This window comes from Antedon mediterranea, chromosome 2, assembly GCF_964355755.1.
Source record: "Antedon mediterranea chromosome 2, ecAntMedi1.1, whole genome shotgun sequence".
Classification (NCBI taxonomy): Eukaryota; Metazoa; Echinodermata; class Crinoidea; order Comatulida; family Antedonidae; genus Antedon; species Antedon mediterranea.
In genome coordinates this window covers 20,819,777-20,845,667 of record NC_092671.1, presented here as the reverse complement: position 1 = coordinate 20,845,667, position 25,891 = coordinate 20,819,777, and the positions used below count along the sequence as shown (strand labels likewise).

The 25,891-nt window shown below is 34.5% G+C and overlaps 1 protein-coding gene across 6 annotated transcripts in view; it reads left to right on the top strand.

Moving 5' to 3' along the window:
• The window catches only part of LOC140040715 (stAR-related lipid transfer protein 3-like), a 147,014-nt gene that overhangs the window by 106,308 nt on the left and 14,815 nt on the right, over nt 1-25,891 (top strand). For all 6 annotated transcript variants that reach the window (XR_011842759.1, XR_011842760.1, XM_072086853.1 and 3 more), the window contains one exon: nt 10,503-10,667. Coding sequence is in view for 4 of the 6 variants with exons in the window: in XM_072086853.1 (XP_071942954.1) it covers nt 10,503-10,655 (153 nt within the window). In the remaining 2 variants the exon portion in view is untranslated. The remainder of the gene's footprint in view (nt 1-10,502; nt 10,668-25,891) is intronic.

The window sequence follows — 25,891 nt, the reverse complement described above, 5'->3', positions numbered from 1 at the left end:
GAAATTTACCTCTTGAAGTAGCTAGTGGTTGCACTGCAGGTTCCGGAGGAAAAATCAGCACACTAAGATTGTTGCCCTTCTGAATTTTATCTCGGAAATAGTCAGCAAATTCTTCAGTGAGGGCCTCAGGTTCAGCATATAAAGGCAAAACTTGACCATGACCTGGATCTGTAAGTTTGTTGACTACATTAAAAAGGTTTACGCTACCTGAAAATGAGTATAGTGTGATACTGTTTTTTTTTGCTTCTGTAAGGTGTAATGAGTAGTCACAACAGGAGCTATGATGAGATTGTTTATCAGTACTGCTGTTTGACTTCTTCCACTTTCTCTCTGCAATACGCTTTAGACGTTTCTCACTCCGAAGTTGATTTTATGGTCAACCACCAGCGAATGCTTGTCAAGAAGAGAATTGTTTTTTTGGACTAGGGTGTTTAGTCTAAAGGATTGGGTAACAGTGAAGATGAACGAATATCATCACAGAACTCAACGCGATTGATTTCCTAAAGCTTGTGCTGATGTCTGCACAACAATAGAAGGTGGACAACTCAGGTTTACCAAAGCAGTTTAAGCCATATGATCAGATGGCAAGTCGTCAAAGCAGGCGAGAGATGTTACCATCAACATTAGTACGCATTTCTATGTAAAAAATCAAGAAATGTATTAGCATGAGTATCACCATCATCATTCACATGGAAATTAAAATCACTGCCAAGTTAGTAATTCCACATTATCATTGCAGAGAGACCTGCTCAAGTAAAAATGAAAAATCATCAAAGAACATATACATAAGGACTACCGTAAATCTTCTAATTGTAACCCTGGGTTATTATTCTTTGATTATTTTTTAGTTACTATTAAAAGGGGGGTTACTATTAGAGTAGTGGGTTACTATTACTAATCTTAAATTAGGCACCAGAAAATAGTAACCCACCCCCCAACTTTTCCGGTCAGAAATTTATAAAAAAATAATAAAACAGTACGAATAAACAAATTTGGTTGAACTCTAACTTTATTTTATAAACTAAAAAACATTCAGTCCTCCCCCACTCCCGAGATCAACACATGTATTATCTCCTTATTTTCAAAATACGACTGGACCATAAACGACCAGTCTTCATAATGAAAAGAAAAATAAAAAATACATAATAAACACATTTCTCAGTCTTCTTAAAAAATATTGACTTCACTATTACTTGTCACACCTTTTTACTAGATTCAAACTATAGCTTAGGCTAACTATATGCTATCATTTTCAATCATGCCTATTTTAAGGAATAAAATTGCTTGATTTTAGTGTCATTTTGTCAATAGTGTTTGTGACCACCATGGGTTACTATTAGAGTAGTGGGTTATTATATATAGATTGACTTACAAGGTGGGTTAGTATAAGGGGGGTTACTATTAGAGGGTGGGTTACTATTAGAAGATTTACAGTAAGTTTGTTCTTTGCAAAAGGAGGGCGATAAACTATAAAGACTCTTAAAGCTGTGCTAGATACAGGTGTTAAGACACTAGATTGATGTATTCAAGCGCTTTGAAGGAAGTAGTATCATAGAGATAAAAACATTAAAACCAGATTTAATAAGTAAAATAACTCCGCCTCCTCTAAAAGAATGTGGTAAACTGTGAGTTGTACAATGTGGCAGAATTTTAGTGATGTAATTCCCACAGCAAAGTTATCACGTTCATCACCAGTAAATCAATCATTATATCAACCTTGTGTTCAATGATGAAGTCACACAAATGATGAGATTTGCGTTTTAGAGAGCGAGTATTTCATTCCATAGCGCAAAGCAGGAGTCAGAAGCCCGAGATGAGGTGAAAAAATTCCAGGTTACTGCTCTTAACACCACAAGAAAAGGTAGAAACAGTGTGCTTCGTTCTATTCTTGATTTTAGGAATTTGCTTATGCATACCTTTCTCAGCATGACAACCCCTAGAAACAGGCCATAATATTTAAATTTTTCATAGTATTAACAAGAGTTGAGGAAATACGAGAACGGTTCCATAAACTAAGCATAGCAATATGTGAGTAATAGTATGAAGGAGAACCTGTCAGGTAGGCTGACAGACCTATAATAGCCAAGCCCAGAAACAAAGGAGCTGGCATGTACTTTGTACAGCATGATAAACAAAGGAGACGGAGACACAATAATAATTTTTTTTTTTTTTATTGGAGCCAAGCATCATAACCACCAAGCCACAATTCCACTCCAATAATAATAATGCATTATAACCTAATTAGTACATGGACAATTATCTGAGTAATGTATTTAATTTATGAACGCTGAACGCAAACTGTACTGTTCTTTAAAATTGAAAACCTGATAGTTGATCTCGCTGTACAGGTATGCTGTTGGCATGCTAACCGTGGTCGTGTCTTTTCATTGGTTATAGTTAAAATCACTGATGCATCACTGGATTAGCATTATTAAATCCACCCTCTCTAGGGTTATTAACGCCACCAGCACGACGCAACAGCTCCCTAACTCCGTGGCCAAGTTCAGACACAAAAATATATACGCCGCTTACATAACGCCATAAGTCTGAACATACCCATATACATGTGTATAGGTGATACAATAGTTAAAACATACAGGTGTTGAAATGTTATAGAAATTGAGTTTCTTCCTCAAGAAATGGACATTCACTGACCTACATTCCTTATCAGGGTGTGTAGAAAGCGATGACCTCGAATTGGACGACCCCAACGACCCGGGCGACCTCGAATTGGATGACCTAGATTGGACAACCCATAACATGAAACCGACGACCCCTATTAGCCTAGCCTAGGCCTAAGTGTGGTATAACATCCCGAAGCCGAACACAGCCAAAGATCTTTAAACCATACCATATACTGTACATGGTTGGTAAACAAGGTCAAAACGGCCCCTTTTTCAGCGGCGGGTAAGGTTTGACCGTATACAATGCATGTGTGAAATGTAAAGCTTTCTTATGGCCCTCCCCATGCACATGTTCGCAACACGTCGCTGCTTGGTAGGCCTATAGTGTTCGTTATAAGAAGACGAGATGTAAGTAATAGAGTCGAATGCAGTTTTAATGATGCACTCATGGCGTTCCATATCTGTTCGTTTGTTTGTGTCGACACATTTAGTATCAAATGGCAATATTTCTCTGTATTTTTCCAATCAATTGCTTGCTTGCGAGTATTATATAAGGTATGGTTTATAGATCTTTGGCTATGTTCGGCTTCGGGATGTTATACCACACTTAGGCCTAGGCTTTGCTATAGGGGTCGTTGGGGTCGTCCAATTCGAGGTCATCGATTTCTACACACCCTTCCTTATCAACAGTGTTACTACTGTACACAACAGGTTTTAGTTTAAATTATAATCCTGGAATACTGTACATGTTGAGGGTATTTATGTTTATGTTGTATTTCAATATACTTCTTTTCACACCGCACCTTTAGGCAGTTATATTTAAGAGGATGGAAGCATTATGAAACAGTATTACACGGAAGCTTAATAGTTTACCTGAAAGAATGGGAATTTGTAAAGTCTGACCTGGCCATGCGCAAACCCCAAAGCATGTCTATGGGCCCGTTTCTGCTGCCAACCCAAAATATACCGTATAAATATACCGTATATATACCGTATATGAAATTCGTGCACCGTTTCCGCTGCACATACTTCGTGGGTGGGTTGTAAAAAAGTTGGCTTTCATTACCCAAAATGCATTTCGTGAGACGGAAGTATGGATTGACCTCGTGTAGTGAGGTTTTTACCTACCAGTACATGCTGACAAAAACAAAACAATGATGGTTTCTCAAAACGTCGTAGCATTGCTTTCTATTTTAAATCTAATGAGCAGAAGTGGCAACGAATTTACACCGATACAAGCACAATCTAGAAATGTCACTATAAATCAACTCTGTTATTCAAATTGAGTTTATATTATGCTATATTATCCTATATTGCCGTTTTAATTTCCATTTTCTATTATACAGTATTTTACCATGATTTTACATCACGTTGTTGTGTAAGAACATTCGATTTATTGTAATTAAAATCTCGGTATCTCTTCTGTTGCCATGCAGTCTCCCCCCAACTTTCGCTTCCCCCCACAATTGAATTGCAAAAATAGTGATTTGTTCGGTCCACAGTGACATTTTGATCTGTTGCTTGCTTTTACACGTGTGTTTCAACTTTCAGTGCAGCAGAAAAACCAAAACAAACGCGTCGCGCTCTGTTAGTTTTTGACGTCGTGTCATGAGTCGGGTCACATTTACGGTATATTTTGAGTGCAGCAGAAACGGGGAACGAAATATACGGTATATTTTGGAATATACCGTATAATATCTACAAACGATGGGGATATTTATGCAGTATATATACCGCAAATATATACGGTATATTTTTTATGAGACCCATTTCTGCTGCCAAAAAATATACCGTATATAAAATATACCGTATATATACGGTATATTTTTGGCAGCAGAAACGGGGCCTAAGAGAAGTACTCTATTCAGACAGTAGTCTGTAGACCTCTTCAATAAACAATAGTGAAGTAATGTTAGCACTCTTTTGTGTTTTGTTTCTTGTTTGCAACCTTGTCTTTGTCAATGGAAGCACATAATGTCAATGATCTATTTTCTAATTTAATATTCAATCCATTTTCTAATAGCAAATTTTACAATATATAGACCCGGACAAAAATTTCTTTACGACCCAAAATATTTCTAACTAGATTTGAACTTGTCACTACGGACGAGTTGGGTTATCAGCAGCGCAAAAGCCACGCGCATGTCATACGTTACAATATTGCGCACAGACAAACGATTATGCCATTGAAAAAACGTTAGTGCGCTCTCTATTTTGCGTGACGTCCAAGTATATACAGCATACACTATATTCTGTATAAGTACTACATACAGTGCAGAATAGGTGAAAATAAGTGACCAAAGTTATTGACGCTTTTGAACATGATGAATTATGCGAAAGGTAATTGATTGACCTAGACAATATAAAAAATAGAGGAAAATGGAATACAGATAAGTGGAGATGCGCTCTATTAAATGTGATAAGCTATGACGAAAAATACAAAAATCCTATATTTTATATTCGGGTGGCCATACGATGACGTCACAATGTCCGGTTAGCCATATTGATTCATGATTTGATATCTACAATTCATCAACTTCCAGAATCTGTAATTTAAAAAAATTTCACCACGTAGTTTAGAATCTATGACTTTTTTTAAAAATGCATAATTTTCACAAATTTTTGAACTTTTTCATCAAAAACGCAAGCAAATTGTTCAATTTTACGTGCTCGTATGACGTGATTTTAAGTCGAAATTGTTTAAAAGTTGGTAAAATTACTAGAAAAGGCTCGAAAAACAAAAATCAAGCAAAAAAAAAGATGTTTTTGCGCTTCGTTTGGGAATTTTTGAAATGCTCAAAATGACATGAAACGCATAGATTAAGTTTCTTCTTTTTTTTTTTAGCAAAAACTTTTATTTTTTTTTTCATTTTGTCAAAAACATTACACTTTACAGAACAAAACAAAAGGAAAACCCAAAGACGTTTGAGGACGTCACATCATCTCAATCATCATTCCTCCTTTCTTATCTATTTCAATGTTTGATTATACCACAATACCTCATTATAATCATTTCTTAGTTTAAACCAGGCTATAATAACATCTTTTCAATAATGATTACCAAGTTTTGCTTTATCAACTCTCATACCTTGATTTGGTTTACAATACATTTTGCATGCATAGAAAGTTGATTAGAAATTGATTTTTCGCATCGTGAAATTTTAAATGCGCATGCGCGCGTAACTTTCCGTGAAACATGCCATTTTTAATCCATAGAAAGTTTGCGCATGATATGACTTAAATTTTCACCAAGTTTCAATACAAAATGACTTTTGGTTTTTAATCTATGATCAATCATTGAAATTCATAAAACCGTCGTCGAAAAGCTTGGCTGCACATATACATATATAAAGGTCAATCTTTTGACAAAGTTATACAATCTTATGTTGGCCAGAAAATAGAGAAACGCTGCGGACAAAATTCGTGGAAAGAAAGAAGAACTAGACATGAAACTTGTCACTTTGACGAGTTAGTTATCCGCTCTACAAACGCCACATGCACATCATACGTCGGAATGTTGCACACAGAAAAAGATTATGGCATTATGACCTGAACTGAAGAATATGATATGTTGTTAGTGCTAACTTCTGTCTATTTTGTGTCATATAGTATATACATTTAACAGTACACAGTATAATCTGTATACACGTAATTTAAATTTTTAGGCATGATGACGTCATAAAAATTAAAATATTTTTTACTCATGCATAAGATAGTTGATTGACATAGACCAGATCAAAATCTCAGAGAAAAAAGAATACAGATAAGCATAATGCGCTCCATTTAATGTGATGAGCAATAAATGAAAGAGACAAAAATTATATATTTTACATTCGTGTGGCCATACGATGACGTCACAATGTCCGGTTAACAATATTGATTAATGATCCGATATCTACAACTCATCACCTTCCCGAATATGTAAGTAAAAAAAAGTTTACCTCGTAGTAATCTATGATTGTTTAAAAAAGGGCATAATTTTGACGAATTTTTGAAATTTTTCATTAAAAATTTGCGCAAATTGTACAATTTGACGTGCTCGCAAATTAATTGCATCAAAGTGCTGAAAAGGGTGAAAAATAAGGCATTTTTAAAATAAAAATATTTCTTCAGAATGCACGATGACCCCCAATTTTTTTAACTTATTCTGGAAGCCATTGAGTTGTAGATATGAATTCATGTACACATTTGACGTACAAATTTTTACTTAAAATTACGTCATACGAGCACGTTGATTTAGACCATTTGCACGCGTTTCTGTTGAAAAAATATTGTCAACATAATGCCTATTTTGAATCTATTATAGCTCTTCATGATCGAAGGTGACCCCCAATTTTTTTAACTTATTATGCAAGAAGATAAATTGTAGATATGAATTTATGCAGAATTTTTACCTCTAGGATGTTATGACGTCATCGTTTGGCCACACGAATGTAAAAAATAGGATTTTTGTCTATTTCGTTATTGCTCATCACATTCAACAAAGCACATCTCGCTTTACGAATTCCATTTCCCCCGAGATTTTATTATTGTCTACGTCAATCAACTATCATTCGCATGAGTTAAAACTATTTTAATTGTTATGACGTCATCACGTGGGTCACTTATTTTCATCTTTACAGTAAATTTTAATCGGTTATAGCTCGTCTGAATAAAAAGTGATAATCATGATTAAAACGTTTTCTGGAAGCTATTGGATTGTAGATACGAAATCATGTGAAAATGTTGCCAATCAGATGTTGTGACATCATCAAATGGCAAATTGAATAAAAAAAGTCGTATTTTCACCTCTTGCGTAAAAGTTCATTGCGTTTAAACGAGAGCGCATCTCACGTTTACGTGCCCAAAATTCTTCAAATTTGTATTAATGTAATTAATTAGATAATTATCTTCTAAAAGTGTTATTTTTGTATGTCAATTTGATTATGTCATCGTGTTAATAATTGGATTTAAAAGATGGGTCTCGTAATTCCGTCTATGCTACACTGTATATAACATATACAGTGTATTCTGTAAATACTGTAATATGATGTATGCTACAAAATCGGTACAATTCAGCACTGTAAACATATTTATTTCATGTCAAAGGATGGCATAATAATTGTCGAGGTTCATATAGTTTAAAGTATGTGCATGTTGCGTATGCGCGGATAACCTGAACTCGTCAAAGTGACGAGTTCAAATCTAGTTTTTCTGTATTCTTCTTTCTTTCTGTCATTTTTGTGTCACGCGTATCTCAAAAACGTGTAAACATAACATTTTATAACTTTGTCAACATGTGGGCATTCACATGAAGTTGTGCACCTGCTATTGTGAATGACGTCAGAAATGCGCAACGTAACTTACGCGTGTTTTTATGAATTTCGCGTTTTTTACATATATCGAAAACCATATAACAACGTAAAATTGAAACTTAACAAAAGTTTAATTTATATCTTGCGCTAGCTGACTGTGATAAAAAAATGGCATGTTTCAAACAAAGTTACGCGCGCATGCGCGTTTCAAATTTTAAAATGCGAAAAATCAACTTTCTACGCGTTTCATGTCATTTTGAGCATGTAAAAAATTCCCACGCGTGCGCATTTTTTTACGCGCATGGTGCGAACGTAGTGTTGACAACAATTTGTTTGCGTTATTTATGTTTTCTCAGCCTTTTCTAGTAATTTTACCAACTTTTAAACAATTTCGACTTAAAATTACGTCATACGGGCATGTTGAATTGGATAATTTACGTGCATTTTTGATGAAAAAGTAAAAAAATTCGTCAAAATTATTCCTTTTTTTAAACAGTCATAGATTCTAAACAACGAGGTGAACTTTTTTTAATTACATATTCTGGAAGTTGATGAGTTGTAGATATCGGATCATGAATCAATGTGGCTAACCGGACATTGTGACGTCATCGTATGGCCACACGAATGTAAAATATAGGATTTTTGTCTATTTCGTTATTGCTCATCATATTCAATGGAGCGCATCACGCCTATCTGTATTCCTTTTTCTCCGAGATTTTAATGTTGTCTAGGTCAATCAACTATCTTACGCATGAGTTAGAAATATTTTAATTTTTATGACGTCATCATGCCTAAAAATTATAATTAACAGGGTCATTAATTTCATCTTTACAGTAAATTTTAATGTGTTATAGCTCGTAAGAATAAAAAGTGATAATTATGATTAAAACGTTTTCTGGAAGCTATTGGACTGTAGATACGAATTAATGTGAACATTTTGTCAATCGGATGTTGTGAAGGTGAATAGACAGAATTCAGCACTAACAAGATATGATATTCTTCAGTTCAGGTCAAAATGCCATAATCTTTTTCTGTGTGCAATATTCCAACGTATGACGTGCTTGTGGCGTTTGTCGTGACGTCCAAGTATATACAGCATACACTATATACTATATACGTACTACATACAGTGCAGAATAGGTGCAAATAAGTGACCAAAGTTATTGACGCTTTTGCACATGATGACGTCATAACAATTTTAAAAATGGTGAATCATGCGAAAGATAATTAATTGACCTAGACAATATATAAAAATGGAGGGAAATGGAATACGGATAAGTAGAGATGCGCTCTACTAAATGTGATGCGCTATGACGAAAGAGACAAAAATCCTATATTTTATATTCGAGTGGCCATACGATGATGTCACAATGTCCGGTTAGCCATATCCATGCATGATTCGATATCTACAACTCATCTACTTCCAGAATCTGTAATTTTAAAAAAGTTCACCACGTAGTTTAGAATCTATGACTTTTTTAAAAAAGGCATAATTTTCACGAATTTTTTAACTTTTTCATCAAAAACGCGCGTAAATTGTTCAATTCTACATGCTCGTCTGACGTGATTTTAAGTCGAAATTGATTGAAAATTGGTAAATTTACTATAAAATGCTGGAAAAAAAAAATCAAGCAAAAAAAAAGATGTTTTTGCGCCACGTGCACACGCGCGTGTAAAAAAATTGCGCACGCGTGGGAATTTTTTAAATGCTCAAAATGACATGAAACGCGTAGAAAGTTGATTAGAAGTTGATTTTTCGCATTTTAAAATTTTAAACTTTCTGTGAAACATGCCATTTTTAATCCATAGAAAGTTTGCGCATGGTATGACTTAAATTTTCACCAAGTTTCAATACAAAATGACTTTTGGTTTTTCATCTATGATCAATCATTAAAATTCATAAAATTGCGCGTAACTTACGCTGTGCAACTCGGACGCGACCGAAAACCTTATTACGACATCTTCAGATAGAGGTCAATCTTTTGATAAAGTTATACAATGTTATGTTGAGAAGATTTAGAGGTACACGCGCAACAAAATTCGTGGAAAGAAAGAAGAAAATAGAAAAAAAAAGAGAAAAATAAAAAAAAAAGATCCTGACAATAACAAGGGGTTATCCGCCAAGTGCGGATAACCAAAAAAAATGTAACAGGACGATTACAAGGAATAACTAATAAGATAGAAAAAATAAATAGAGATCCCGACAATAACAAGGGGTTATCCGCCAAGTGCGGATAACCAATTATTATTTTCAAAATGAATTTACTAATAATTTTTATTAATGATTAATGTATACATTTCAATGGTAGTAAGCCTACAAAAACTTTGAATCCATTTCTAACTGTATTAAATCACTTGATTTTAATGTTGACATTATCTCTGTAACTGAAACATGGATGGACTGCACAACCCCTTATCCAATTACCCAATTACTCAGTTCATACAAATGTGGTGGAATTCATTAGCAATAATACTCGATATACTTAGAGATGATTTAACACCCACTCTTATATGTTATATGTTATTCCAAGTGTTACAGTTATTTGTGGCTAAAATTGGATGTTTTTATTATTATACTTCATAGGTTTGGACACCTCAAACGGTTCTAGATACTGCCCTCAGTGTTGTAGTGATGAACATCTTTTTTGGACTTCGGGGACACATTGAGAAACAGAAGAAAAGAATATCTAACACCACCTTCTCAACTGAAAACCACAATTTACCAATTGAACTTTGAAACCTATAAAAAGTAAGTAAATACATGTTTTTTTCTCTCTAAAAACAATTGGTGCAGTTAGGGAGCCCTCCATAACAAAACAACCCTAATTCTAGTAGACTACGCGCATCGCCATAGTGATCAATAGAAACCCCCTTTTTGTAGTCAACGCAAAGTCCCGATGGTAAGCTTGAGTTTCAAACTATTCCATTTCAATAAATTGGGAAATAGATTATTGTGCCTTTTGTTTCCAATCTAAGTTGTACCTATCTAATAAAAACAAAAACAAGGAAATCTTATATTGAATGAATGAATTTGAAGATTTAACATGTTCGGGAAGTTGGTTCCAAAGAGATGGAGCTGCAAAAATAAATGATCGATTACCACATGAATTTGAAGTTTGTGGTATGGTGAATAAATAGACATTTGTTTGCAAATCGGAGATCGTGAAAAGGTTTATATGAAGTAAATTAGATATGTTATGTAGGATATATTATGACACAAATCAGTCGAGAAACACCTTTTTCTCATTATTTTGGAATATGGGGATATTTTTTCTCAAATTAAAAATTGCTCTAATGTTTTTTTTTTTTTTTAATCTTCATTAAAATTGAAATGTTAAGCACTTTAATTTAACTTAAAGGGTTACAGAGGTCAACATCTATTGAATCTTGTGAAGACAGAAACATAATATCACTATTGCAGTCAAGTACTCTTCTGTAAATCTTTACTATAAATTGTAGCGATTGCCTCGTACTTAATGTTTAAATTGCACTTCTTTCTTCCTTGGGTTCAAGGCTACAGCAAAAAATAACAGTGCCCATTAATGAATTGCAAGTTTGATGAAATTTATTATTTTACAGTACAGTTATTTACTACCGTGTTCTTTCTGTGCTCACATGGATTAAACCTTCCTTGGAACAAACATATCTATAAACTTAGGTGTCACCAGTGTGCTCCCCAGGATTCACATCAAGCGTCACGCATTCCGACACTAAGTACTTGAGTCACGAAGCGATTTTTGGTAATTTACACCCTAGATGGCCGGAAATGGTACTCTCGCACATAACATTTATGTTGAATGACGCCTCTGGTTTGGCCGGAATTAACACTTACAACAAAACGATCGTACCCAACTTTTTTCCGCCGGTAAACATACGCGAAGAAACATTTTTTGCGTTCATTACGAACGTCAGGGGGAAGCCCCAATGAAAAAAATAGGCCTAATCTATTAGCCTACTCATCAGTAGGACAACTCTAGTTGGCCGGAAACGAAACTTTATAGCGCACTAGCAAACAGTAAAACCATCGTAGCATACTTTTTCCGCCAGTAAACATACGCGATAAAAACATGTTTTTGCGTTCAATACGAACGTCAAGGGGAATTCCCCGATGAAATAAAACTAGGCCTACTCAGGAGTAGGACAACTCTGTAGTTGGCCGGAAAGACACTTCATAGCGCGCTAGCAAACCCCACGATCGTAGCCTGCTTTTTCCGCCGGTAAACATACGTGATAAGAAACATTTTTTGCGTTCATTACGAACGTCAAGGGGAATTCCCCGATGAAATAAAAAAATGCTACTCATCAGTAGGACAACTCTGTAGTTGGCCGGAAAGGACACTTCATAGCGCGCTAGCAAACAGCCCGATTGAGCCTACTTTTCCGCAGGTACTGTACGCGATATATGAAAAAAAAAATATGCCTACTCATCAGTAGTCAACTGTAGTTAGCCCGAAACGACACCTCATAGCGCGTTAGCAAACATTAAAACGATCGTAGCCTACTTTTTTTTTTCGCCGGCGGGTAAACTTATCCGATAAAAAAACATTTTTTTGCGTTCAAATACAAACATCGGGGGCAAGTCCCGATAAAATAAAACTAGGCCTACTCATTAGTAAGACACCTCTAGTTGCCCGGAAATAAGACTTCATAGCGCACTAGGAAATAGGAAAACGATTCGAAAGAGAGACATGGCAGTAACAAAACACGTGCTTACATCTCTCGGCGGCGGCCGGTGAAAGCACCATGTGACATACAGTATCGCAGTACTGATATCACAATACCATGTGACATCCCTTGTCACTCAACTTTCTCACGAAGTAGGGCCTAAAACATTCTACCACCGATGTACAAATACACTTAAGTTAAGTGAAATAAGACTTTAGCGCACTAGCAAATAGGAAAACGATCGTAGCCTTCTTGAATGTATTATACGATCAAAGCAGCTAGCATTGAATTGCGCCTAGAAATCATTTGATGACGTGTGTATGTTACCGACGAAAGAGTAAATCCCACCGATAGAGTCGATTAATTCAGTGTGATATTGAAAATAATAATATCATCGATATTTATTTTTAATACACATAACATTTTTACAAGAAAAACAATACAATCAATCATTTACTTTATTTACAATATACAAGTTACTACATTTTAGACAACAGCCAAATACTAGAGATCGAAAGAGAGACATGGCAGTAACAAAACACATGTTTACATCTCTTGGCGGCGGCCGGTGAAAGCGAGTCTCAGTTGTTTAACACTTTGTTACGCAGTCTTTTGTTTTTCGTCTAGTGGTCATGTCACGTGTCTCGTATGCATTAGGCTCTTTATGCATGCCGCGCCTCAGCTCTAGAGAAAGTACCGTACCTGCCTGTTAATCTATTTTTAGATTGTTGTGGTTGATATTTTTAAGCGTCACGGCCGACCGTAAAGCGTCACAGTAGAGAACCCAAGCGTCACGGTACCGTGACGCTTCAAAGGCCTGGGGAGAACACTGGTGTCACGCTTACCATATGATTGTTTGTTGCCTACGTTCCTTGTTGTTTTATCATGGTAATTACTTCCTCATACAACCTGTCCTATTGGTATATAAGTACTCTAGGCGTTTTTTTCTGTTCTGATGATGAAAATAGTTTCTTGAAACATGTCAAGTCATTCAAAGGCAAAATACTGAAAAAATTACAATGCTGTGAGTATCAGTGGCTGGATCTCAATGGAGATACAAAAAAAAGCGAAAAGCTTAAAGATGTATTGTCCCTTTGACTAATTCCAAAAAAATAAAAAATAAAAGATTTCGAAAAAACGTGGGTCATTTTGAAGTATCATAATAGTTATTAACTATCACCAACAATTTTTCGAAAAAAAAAATAATTTAACTGAAATACAGACGTTTTTTTGTTAAAAAAATTACTTTGACTTCCAGTCAAAGTTTTCAATCAAAACATATCCCATAATGAAACGCGCTTGTTTGGCTACTCTGTATGCATAATCATAAAACTTCCTCATGATCTGTGTGAAAATACCTTCTTAACCGTGACGAGTTGTATACAATCCTAATTTAGCATATGCATAATGCGTACTAATGGTTTGAAATCTTTGTTTACTTTTGCTCGTGACGATTTTCCAGATGAAATGTAATCAAACTAATTTACCTGTTAATTACGTAAACTTGTTGTTTTTGGCTCAAATTTTCGACTTAAAGTGAATAACTTTAATATTACTTTGATATGGCCACTTTAAATTTAGAATATTTTGACCTTCATTTTTTTGTGTTTCAAGGGACAATACATCTTTAATCAAAACGATAAAGTAAAACAGCCAGAAAAGTTAGCAGAGCCTTGGTGCAACACTATTCCTTCATCAGTGCAAGTGAAGGTACTTGGACATGATAGATAGATATATACTGTATCAGGCAATTGTGCTGCCTGAGTGGACAGGAATAAAAGAAACTAGACATTAAACTCGTCACTTTGACGAGTTTGGTTATCCGCCGCGCAAGTGGTGAAACATGGACGTTTAACGACGTACCATTTAACATTAAGAGGATAGGTTGAGGCCAAAACGAAGTGTTCACGTTGGCATTATGACCTACAGGCCGGACAAGCAACTGACAAACAAACCAGAATAGAAATCACATATCTCCTAACAACGATGAACGGCTCTGATACGAGAAAAATATTGTTTGCCTCCCTCTATCCTGTAAAAATAACGTCTTGGCCTGCTACATTATTGAAATAGGTAGGAAATAAACGATTTGGTCTATTCCATTACAGTCGGTATAGATTAGGTGAAATTAAGGGAGCTGCCATTTATTCCAAATTTTAACATGGCGACGGCATCAAAATGAAATACAAAGATAGCAATTTCGGAAGGAAATTATCTCAGCAACAACATATTAGCGTGTAGAAGAAATTTGAATACGTGAAATATTGATGCGCGCTCTTTTAAATGTAATGAATTATGACGCAAAAGATGAAAATACGACTTTTTTTATTTAACTGGCCATATGATGACGTCACAACATCCGATTGGCAAAATGTTTACATGATTTCGTATCTACAATCCAATACCTTCCAGAAAACGTTTTAATCGTGATTATCACATTCCATTCTTACGAGCTATAACAGATTAAAATTTACTGTAAAGATGAAATTAATGCCACACGTAATTTTTAGGCATGAATAAAATATTTTTAACTCGTGCGAAAGATAGTTGATTGACCTAGACGATATCAAAATCGGGGTGAAAATGGAAAACGAATAAGTGGAGATGCGCTCTATTAAATGTGATGAGCTATGACGAAAGATACAGAAATCCTAAATTTGATATTCACGTGGCCATATGATGATGTCGCAATGTACGGTTAGCCATATTTATACATGATTCATCTACAACTTATCAACTTCCAGAATATGTCATTCACAAAAAATTGATCGTGTAGTTTAGAAATTACGACTGTTTAAAAAAAGGCATAATTTTGAAGAATTTTTTTACTTTTTCATCAAAAACGCGCGCAAATTGTCCAATTCGACGTGCTCGTATGATGTAACTTTAGGTCGAAATTGTTTAAAAGTTGGTAAAATTACTAGAAAAGGCTGGAAAAACATAAATCATCACGCGACAAATATATTTGTAATGCTACGTGCGCATCGCACACGTAAAAATTTGCGCACGCGTGGGAATTTCTGACATGCTTAAAATGACTTGAAACACATAGAAAGTTGATTAGAAATTGTTTTTTCGCATTTTTAAATTTTAGAGCTATAATAGATTCAAAATAGGCATAATATTGACAATATTTTGTAACTTTTTCAACTAAAACGCGCGCAAATGGTCTAAATCAACGTGCTCGTATGACGTGATTTTAAGTCGAAATTGTTTAAAAGTTGTTAAAATTACGAGAAAAGGCTGAAAAAACATAAATCACACGAAAAAAATCTGTTTTTAACGCTACGTGCGCTCCGCGCGCGTGGGAAATTTTGACATGCTCAAAATGTCATGATCAGCGTAAGTTGATTAGAAATTAATTTTACGCATTTTGAAATTTTAAATGCGCGTGCGCACGTAACTTTTTGTGAAACATGCCATTTTTAATCCATAGAAAGTTTGGCCTTGATATGACTTAAATTTTCACCAAGTGTCAATACAAAATGACTTTCGGTTTATAATCTATGATCAATCATTGAAATTCATAAAATGGCGCGTAACTTACGCTGCGCGACTCTAACGTCATATAACGAAGTTTCTTGCACATCTACAGCTACAGGTCAATCTTATTACAAAGTTATACAATCATATGTTGACCAGAATTAGAGATACGCTGCGAACAAAATTCCGGGAAAGAAAGAAGAATAAGATAGAAAAACTAGATTTGAACTCGTCACTTTGACTAGTTCGGGTTATCCACGCAAACGCAACATGCACATACGTTTAAAATATATGAACGCCGACAATTATTATGCCATTCTATGACATGAATTAAATATGTTTACAGTGCTGAATTGTACCTATTTTGTAGCATACAGCATATTACAGTATTTACAGAATACACTGTATTATGTTATATACATGTTTGTAGCATAGACGAAATTGCGAGACCCATCTTTTAAATCCAATTATTAACACGATGACATCATCAAATTGACATATAAAGATAACTATTTTAGAAGATAATTATCTAAATAATTACATTATTACAAATTTGAAGAATTTTGGGCACGTAAAAGTGAGATGCGCTCTCGTTTAAACGCAATGAACTTTTACGCAAGAGATGAAAATATGACTTTTTGAATTCAACTGGCCATATGATGACGTCACAACATCTGATTGGCAAAATATTCACATGAATTCATATCTACAATCAAATAGCTTCCAGAAAACGTTTTAATCATGATTATCACTTTTTATTCTGATGAGCTATAACAGATTGAAATTTACTGTAAAGATGAAAATAGGGGACCCACGTTATTTTCATTTTTAGACATGATGACGTCATAAAAATTAAAATTATTTTTAACTCATGCGAAAGATAGTTGATTGACCTAGATAATATAAAAATCGGGGTGAAAATGGAAAACAGATAATTGGAGATGCGCTCTATTAAATGTGATGAGCTATAATGAAAGATACAAAAATCCTATATTTTATATTTGTGTGGCCATACGATGACATCACAATTATCGATTCGCCATATCAATGCATGATTCCATATCTACAATTTATCATCTTCCAGAATATGTAATAAAAATAACTTTCTCCGTTTAGTTTAGAAACTACGACTGTTTAAAATAAGGCATAATTTTGACGATTTTTTGAACTTTTTCATCAAAAACGCGCACAAATTGTACAATTTAACATGCTCGTATGACGTAATTTGAAGTCGAAATTGTTTAAAAGTTGGAAAAATTACTAGAAAAGGCTGAAAAAAACATAAATCACGCGAAAATTGATTAGAAAGTTGATTAGAAGTTTATTTTTCGCATTCTGAAATTTTAAACGCGCGTGCGCGCATAACTTTCTATGAAACATGCCATTTTTAATCCATAGAAAGTTTGCCCTTGATATGACTTAAATTTTCACCAAGTGTCAATACAAAATGACTTTCGGTTTATAATCTATGATCAATCATTGAAATTCATAAAATCGCGCGTAACTTACGCTGCGCGACTCTAACGTCATATAGAGAAGTTTCTTGCATATCTACAGCTACAGGTCAATCTTATGACTATAGTTATACAATCTTATGTTGACCAGAATTAGAGATACGCTGCGAACAAAATTCCGGGAAAGAAAGAAGAACTAGACATGAAACTCGTCACTTTGACGAGTTAGTTATCCGCACGACAAACGCCACGTTTGGCATTAAAACGCACGTAAATTATCCAATTCAACGTGCCCGTATGACGTAGTTTTAAGTCGAAATTGTTTAAAAGTTGGTAAAATTACTAGAAAAGGCTGAAAAAACATAAATCACGCAAAAAAAATTGTTTTCAACAACACCTTGCGCGTAAAAAAATGCGCGTGCGTGGGAATTTTTTACATGCTCAAAAGGACATGAAACGCGTAGAAAGTTGATTAGAAATTGATTTTTCGCACTTCGAAATTTTAAACACGCATGCGCGCGTAACTTCGTGTGAAACATGCCATTTTTTTCCACAGTCAGCTAGCGCAAGATATAAATTAAACTTTTGTTAAGTTTCAATTTACGTTGTTATATGGTTTTCGATATATGTTAAAAACGCGAAATTCATAAAAACATGCGTAAGGTACGTTGCGCATTTCTGATGATTAGAAATTAATTTTGTGCATTTTAAAATTTTAAATGCGCGTACGCGCGTAACTTCTTGTAAAACACGCCATTTTTAGTTAACTAAAAGTTTGCCATTGATATGACTTAAATTTTCATAAAGGGTAAAAAAAAATTACGCTTGGTTTTTAAGCTATGATCAATCATTAAAAATCATAAAATCGCGCGTAAGTCACGTTGCGCAACTCTGACGTCATTCAAAATAGGAGGTGCACAACTTCACGTAAATGCCCACATGTTGTCAAAGTTATGACATGTTATGTTTATAAGAATGACAGATATGCGTGCCACAAAATTCTGGGAAAGAAAGAAGAATAATACAGAAAAAGAAAAATATTGATCCACTACAATCACAAGGAGTTATCCGCTACTAAGCGGATAACTAATGAAGAAGAAAAAGATATTTACAATCACAAGGGTTATCCGCAACTTAACCAAAAAAAAAAAAAAAATATGGATCCACTACAATCACAAGGAGTTATCCGCTACTAAGCGGATAACTAAAAAAAAGATGATGAAACAGGACAGTTACAAGGAGTTATCCGCTGAATGCGGATAACTAAAAAAAAGTAACAGGACGATTACAAGGAGTTATCCGCTACTATGCGGATAACTAATAAGATAGAAAAGAAAAAAAAAAAAAAAGATCCTGACAATAACAAGGGGTTATCCGCCAAGTGCGGATAACCAAAAAAATATTGATCCCATACAATAACAAGGAGTTATCCGCCAAGTGCGGTTAACTAATAAAATTGAAACAGGACGATTACAAGGAGTTATCCGCTCAATGTGGATAACTAATAATACAGAAACAAAAATGATGATCCCATACAATCACAAGGAGTTATCCGCCAAGTGCGGATAACTAAAAAAAAGAAAAAAGTAACAGGACGATTACAAGGAGTTATCCGCTACTAAGCGGATAACTAATAATACAGAAAAAAAAAAAGATGATGAAACAGGACAGTTACAAGGAGTTATCCGCAAGATGATGAAACAGGACAGTTACAAGGAGTTATCCGCTGAATGCGGATAGCTAAAAAAAGATGATGATGATGATGATTTCGTACAATCACAAGAGGTTATCCTGCAACTTCGTTGCGGATAACCAACTAGAGGGTACTCCGAGAGTACAAACCTCCGCCTACTGTAAAATTCCCCTACATAAGATGTCCCCAGAAAAAATAAATATTTTTTTTAATATTTTTTAAAATTATTTTATTGTAAATAGGCTAACTGCACACTACACAGTTGTGGATGATAGTTTGGTGTAATGGTTATGTATCCAGCCTCTCACAGTGGAGATGCTGGTTCAATTCCCATTAATTTTTTTTTTCAATTATTATTTTTTTATTTCTTTTTTGTTTGTTTTTTGTGGACCTTCTTCTTTGACCCTGACCCTTTAACCACAATTATATGATGAGTCATTGATCATTTTGGCTAATATAAGTGTGGTGAGAATCGGATAAAAACTGTGGTCTCTAGGCAGTAAAATAGTTTTTTGTTAGTTGTGACCTTATTATTATTATGACCTTTTCCCCTCAAATTCGAACTCGTCCAAGCTTTGTGGCACAGATCATTGTGGCCAAATTTGGTGAGAATCGGATAAAAACTGTGGCCTTTAGGCTGTTCACAAACATACAGGGGTGAAAACATAACCTCCTTGGCGGAAGTAATAAAACAAAAGAGGCATATGGAATAGAGGGTGGAGATATTTGGTAGAAAACAAAGAAGATAGCTTGGTAGATATAAACAATTTTGGAATACAACTAAAAAAACAGCTTAAATGGTGGTTAATATTGAAATTTAAATTTCAAGCAGAAAGTCTGGGTTCGAATCTCTGTTGGGGTGACTTTTTCTCATTCTCACAGATTTCCTCATCTTATCATTTCAAATGAATTAATTAAATTTCAGTATATCACTGGGCGGGTTTAGAATTAATGTTCTTTGCCTGTTGTGTTTATATATATAAAAGTATCTCTTCCGAGATCCTGCTTCGTGAATAAAATACTGAAAGATGAGGCTGTATCAATTTGATCTCTGGTGCGCGTTCATACAATTGTTGAGGAGTCGCTATCCAATCGAGTTTGAACAATACCATGAAAGCCCCAGTGTTCTAATGGTTAGGACATCTGCATATCAAGCAGAAGGTTCCGGGTTCGAGTCTTGGTTGGGCCGACTTTTTCTCATTCTCACAGATTTCCTCATCTTATCGTTTCAAATTAATTCATTAAATTTCAGTATATCTGAGGGCGGTTTAGAATTTATTCTGTGCCTGTGATGTTTATATATATAAATCCAAAGGCAAAATACTGAAAAAATCAGTGGCTGGATCTCACTGGAGATACAAAAAAATGCGAAAAGCTAAATCAAAGTGAAACAGCCAGAAAAGTTTGCAGAGCTTTTGGGCAACACTAGCCCTTCATCAGTGGACAAAGATGGATAGATGTATCAGACAAGCGCTGCCGGAGTGGACAGGATCTATATATATATATATATGGTACAGTGTAAAAATTCAGCCAAATCTGTGGCGTGACTCATATCACCATTGGTTGATTTGACACGTTTTAACCCATTAGGATCACAATCAACTATAAAATTCTTTAATTCCTATAAAATTTCTTTCATTTACATTACATATTAAATGCTAAACATTAAAATATATTTAATTAATGTTTCTTTACTCAATTTTTTCCTCGTTCCATGTTGAGGCCAGTCCTTCATTTTTATCATTATTCTGCAATACTGAAATCCAGGGTAGTTTTGTTGATTTTTTTTTTGCTATTTTGCATGGTAGATCATGAAGACAAAAATCTTTTTCCCCTAATAATTGGATTTTATTTTTGTAGTTACCATCTCATTTCCTTGTCTATTATCAATGATCAATATTCTGCTTGAAATACAGTAACATTTTACCAAAATGCTTAAATTGCCTTTGTTGACCAATGATGAAAGTTATACCTCATAAATTAATCCAGTACAATTAACTTTAAAGTTTGACAGTTTAATAAAGCATTTCTGAAATACCAGCACATATTTGTTTGCTTCATGATTGTAATCCAGCCAGCCCACAGTTTTAGCTGTCTAGTAATCAGCTTGGTTTATAACTAGAAAGCCACTCCTACTGTAAAATTCTTCTACATCAGATTTAGTCACCGGAAAGTGTGTGTCTTAATGCTGTGTGTGAATTAGGCTAATCTTACTACAAGCATGTGTATACGAGTTTAGTGTAAAGGTTATGTAACCCGCCTTTCAACTAACAATAGAACAGAAACGCAAAAATCAAACGAGTGAATTTGAAAAGAAATAGGATTTTTAAACTACTTTCATCAAAAAACTTGTACATTAAATCTAATTATGTTTTTAAAATTACAAATCACAAAATATAACTCTTACCTCTTGTACAAAAATGAAGTTTTTTGGACAAGTAGTTCTCGAGAAAATACAATTTTAGTTTACTTGTTACTATAAGACTGCTCACCGGCTTTTGAAATTTTTGTCCTATCTTTTAACAAATAGTCCCAAAATTAATGGAATGGTCCTTGACCACATATCTATCTGTATATTCATTTTGGTAAAGATCTTTAAATTACTTTTTGAGTAATCCTGCTAACAAACAAACAGACAAACAAACACATGCGATCGATTACATATACCTCCTTGGCGGAGGTAAACTATTTTATGTGTGATCAAATATTATCAGACACAAACTTCTATGACAATTTAAAGTGAATTTATTTACAGTATATCACTGGGTAGTTAGGTGATCATCTATATTATAAGTGAGAGATTCTGTTTTGTTACTGCACGTAACCTTATATATAGGGCATCAAAATGACCGGAATTGTACTGGGAAGGTTATAAACTACATTTGAACATCATCCACCATCTAGGATCCAAGTTAGGGGCCAAAATGTGGTCAAAATGGCCCACTTTTCACACTTTTGATGTTTGTTCGTTATACAAATTTCTGTTTCTGCACGTAATTATATATGTGGGGTATCAAAATGATCGCAATTGTACCCAGAAGGTTTTAAACTACATTTTAAAAATTCCCCGAGTCCTGGGGTTTTTATGGGAGGTGGCGAGGTGGTGGTTTGTGATGTCATTTGAATAGCATTTTTGCTTGGGTTCGGGGTTGTAGGCTATCGAATTGTAAAATTATACTACAAAAAATTTACAGTATTTCAATTATCCTTAGGAAGGTGTTTGGGGAAATATAGATATAGATATACATATTTTAATCATTAACCAATAGGACACCTATTCATTTACACATTTAGCAAAGTACTTTTACCATATCCAGCTATGTATCAGTCTCTTGGATTGTCTCATTACAGACATCCATTCCTGTGTGAACATATACATGTTATTTACTGTTACTGTGTTCTACCATCACATCATCCGCCATCTAGGATCCAAGAGGGGCCAAAAGGTGGTCAAAATGGCCCACTTTCAATGTTTTTTCGTTATACAAATTTCTGTTTCTGCATGTAACCATACATTATGGGGTATCAAAATGATCGCAATTGTACCGGGAAGGTTTTAAAGTACATTTTAAAAAGTCCGGGATTTGGATAGGAGATCGGGTGTGGGAGTTGGGGTTCAGAAGATAGTGGGGATTTTGCTTAGGCTAGGGGTAGTAGGCTATCAAATTGACCAGAATTGTGGTTGGAAAATGTTAAAGTATTTTAATTATCCATGGGAAGGGGCTGGGAGTTTGGGGTGGGGATGTAGGCCTATAGGAACATTCTAATGGTTTGAATCCTTTTAAAGCTGTTTTTAATCCTTTTAAAGCTGTTTTAAACTATTTTAATCTCCTGAATCCCATTCAATTTTAATACCTAGTCATTTTTACACCATGTTTCATAACTTGTATTTTTTGTGCAATTATGTGTGTGTACATAATATATTATATTGTATATCTATTTATTTTTGTACTAATTGTCAATCTTCAAGAAGAATTTCTGTTGTTATTTTATGATGATGATGGACAAATAAAGCATTTCAGTATTCAGTATCACCATGACCGAAACTGTATTGGGAATGTTTTAAACTACTTTTGAAAACTGACACTGCGGGATTATGGGTTGGGAGTGATGGCTAACATATTTTGTACTGGAACCGTCTTAAACACATCACCCAGTATCTGGGGTGTGTTTGGAGGGGGAGGAGGAGGACTGAAAATACTGGCATAATGAAGGAGCCTATATGATTGGAATTGTAATAGGAAAAGTTACTACATTTAAACTGTCCAGGGGAGGAGTTAAGGTGTGTTGATTGTGGCTGGATGGTGAGAGGAGGGTTCGCAGTATCAAAATTAGATATTTTAATTATCAGACACCTATTTATTTACACAGTTTACAACGTACTTAAACCATAGGCCTATCATAGGTATGTATACCCCTCTCAATTTGAAGCTGAAGTTGAATTGAATTTGCCCTGGGAAGAAGAAGAAAAAAAAGGAGTGTTGGGTGTTATTGAAGAGGGGTTGGGGTTTGTGAGTATAGGGAGGTACTGGCGTCGGGTGTTATGTACTGAGAAATACAAAATGGTTATTATTGTTATTATTAGGTGATCATTTAGAATAAAATGATCACCTATTGTTATGGTAAGAAATCTTTATTACCTCCGCCAAGGAGGTTATGTTTTCACCCCTGTATGTTTGTATGTTTGTGTGTTTGTGTGTGTCTGTGAACAGCCTGGAGGCCACAGTTTTTATTCGATTCTCACTAAATTTGGCCACAATGATCTATGCCTCAAAAGCTCGGACGAGTTCGAATTTGAGGGGAAAAGGTCATATGTCAAGGTCACAACTAACAAAAAACTATTTTACTGCCTAGAGACCACAGTTTTTATCCAAATCTCACCAAAATAAGCCACAATGACCAATGACTCATCATATAATTGTGGTTAAATTTTGAAGGGTCAGGGTCAAAGATCAAGGTCCACAAAAAACAAACAAAAAAAGAAATAAAAAAATAATTAAAAAAAAAACCCTCAGTGGGACTTCAACCAGTGATCTCAACTGTGAGAGGCTGGATACATAACCATTACACCAAAGGCTCATCAACAACTTTGTAGTGTGCAGTTAGCCTATTTACACTTAGAACTATAAATAAAACAAAATATTTAAAATATATATATTTTTTCCGGGGACATTTTATGTAGGGGAATTTTACAGTAGGCGGAGGTTTGTACTCTCAGAGTACCCTCTAATTGACATTTACGTGGAGTTGTGCACCTCCTATTTTTGAATGACGTCAGAGTTGCGCTTTTTATGATTTTTTTATGATTGATCATAGACTAAAAACATAATTTTGTTTTGACACTTTGTAAAAATTTAAGTCATATCAATGGCAAACTTTTTGTGGATTAAAAATGGCATGTTTTACAAGAAGTTACTTAAGTTATTTAAAATTGCAAAATGCGCAAAATTAATTTAATTAATTTTTTACGCGATTCATGACATTTTGCGCATGTCAAAAATTCCCACGTGGGCGCAAATTGTTACGTGCAGTGCGTATGTAGCGCTAAAAACATCTTTTTTTTTTGTGAATTATGTTTTTCCAGCCTTTTATAGTAATTTTAAACAAGATTGACATTATTTCAAATAAAAATGACGTCATACAAACACATTGATTTAGACCATTTGCGCGCGTTTTAGTTGAAAAAGGTATAAAATATTGTCAAAATAATGCCAATTTTGAATCTATTATAGCTCTTCAGGATCAAAGGTGACTGCAATTTTTTTAACTTATTATGTAAGACGATAAATTGTAGATATGAATTCATGCAGAATTTTACCTCTTGGATGTTATGACGTCATCGCATGGCCACACGAATGTAAAATATAGGATTTTTGTCTCTTTCGTTATTGCTTATCACATTCAACAGAGTGCATCTCGCTTATACATATTCAATTTCCTCCAAGATTTTAATATTGTCAATCAACTGTTGTTCGCATGAGTTTAAAAAAAATTCAATTTTTATGACGTCATGTCTAAAAATGTAAATAATGTGAGTCACTTATTTTCATTTGTACTGTAAATTTTAATCTGTTATAGCTCGTCAAAATAAAAAGTGACGCGCAAGATTAAAACTTATTATAGAAGTTGTTGAATTTCAGAAAAAACATGTTTTTGCGCACGCGATTCTTAAAAATGCGTTAAAAAAAAATTGATGTATAAATCGCACTTAAAATAACGCTATACAAGCACGTTAAAAATGACAAAATGCGCACATTAATTTTACAAAAGTTCTGAAAATTGTGAAAAATAGGTCTTTTTTAAAATTAAAACAACTCTTCAGAATGCAAGATGACCCCCAATTTCTTTTAACTTATTCGGAAAGCCATTGAGTTGTAGATATGAATTCATGTACTGTGTTATATATGCATGTTGTAACGACGCCTTTGGCGTGCCATAATTGTTCTCTCTCCTCTGAATAAATGTTGAGTTGTACACGCTGTGTTTAGAGCCCTTACTTTACATTATAATTTACTATATACAACATAAATTTTGGCGACGAGGATGAGCATGGAAGTTATAATAGGAAAGGTGGAAGAATTTGATTCATTTTTAGAAGCTTGGGATTCGTATACCGAACGGTTAGATCAATATTTTGTAGCCAACAAGGTCGATGATGATCGGAAGGTACCGGCATTT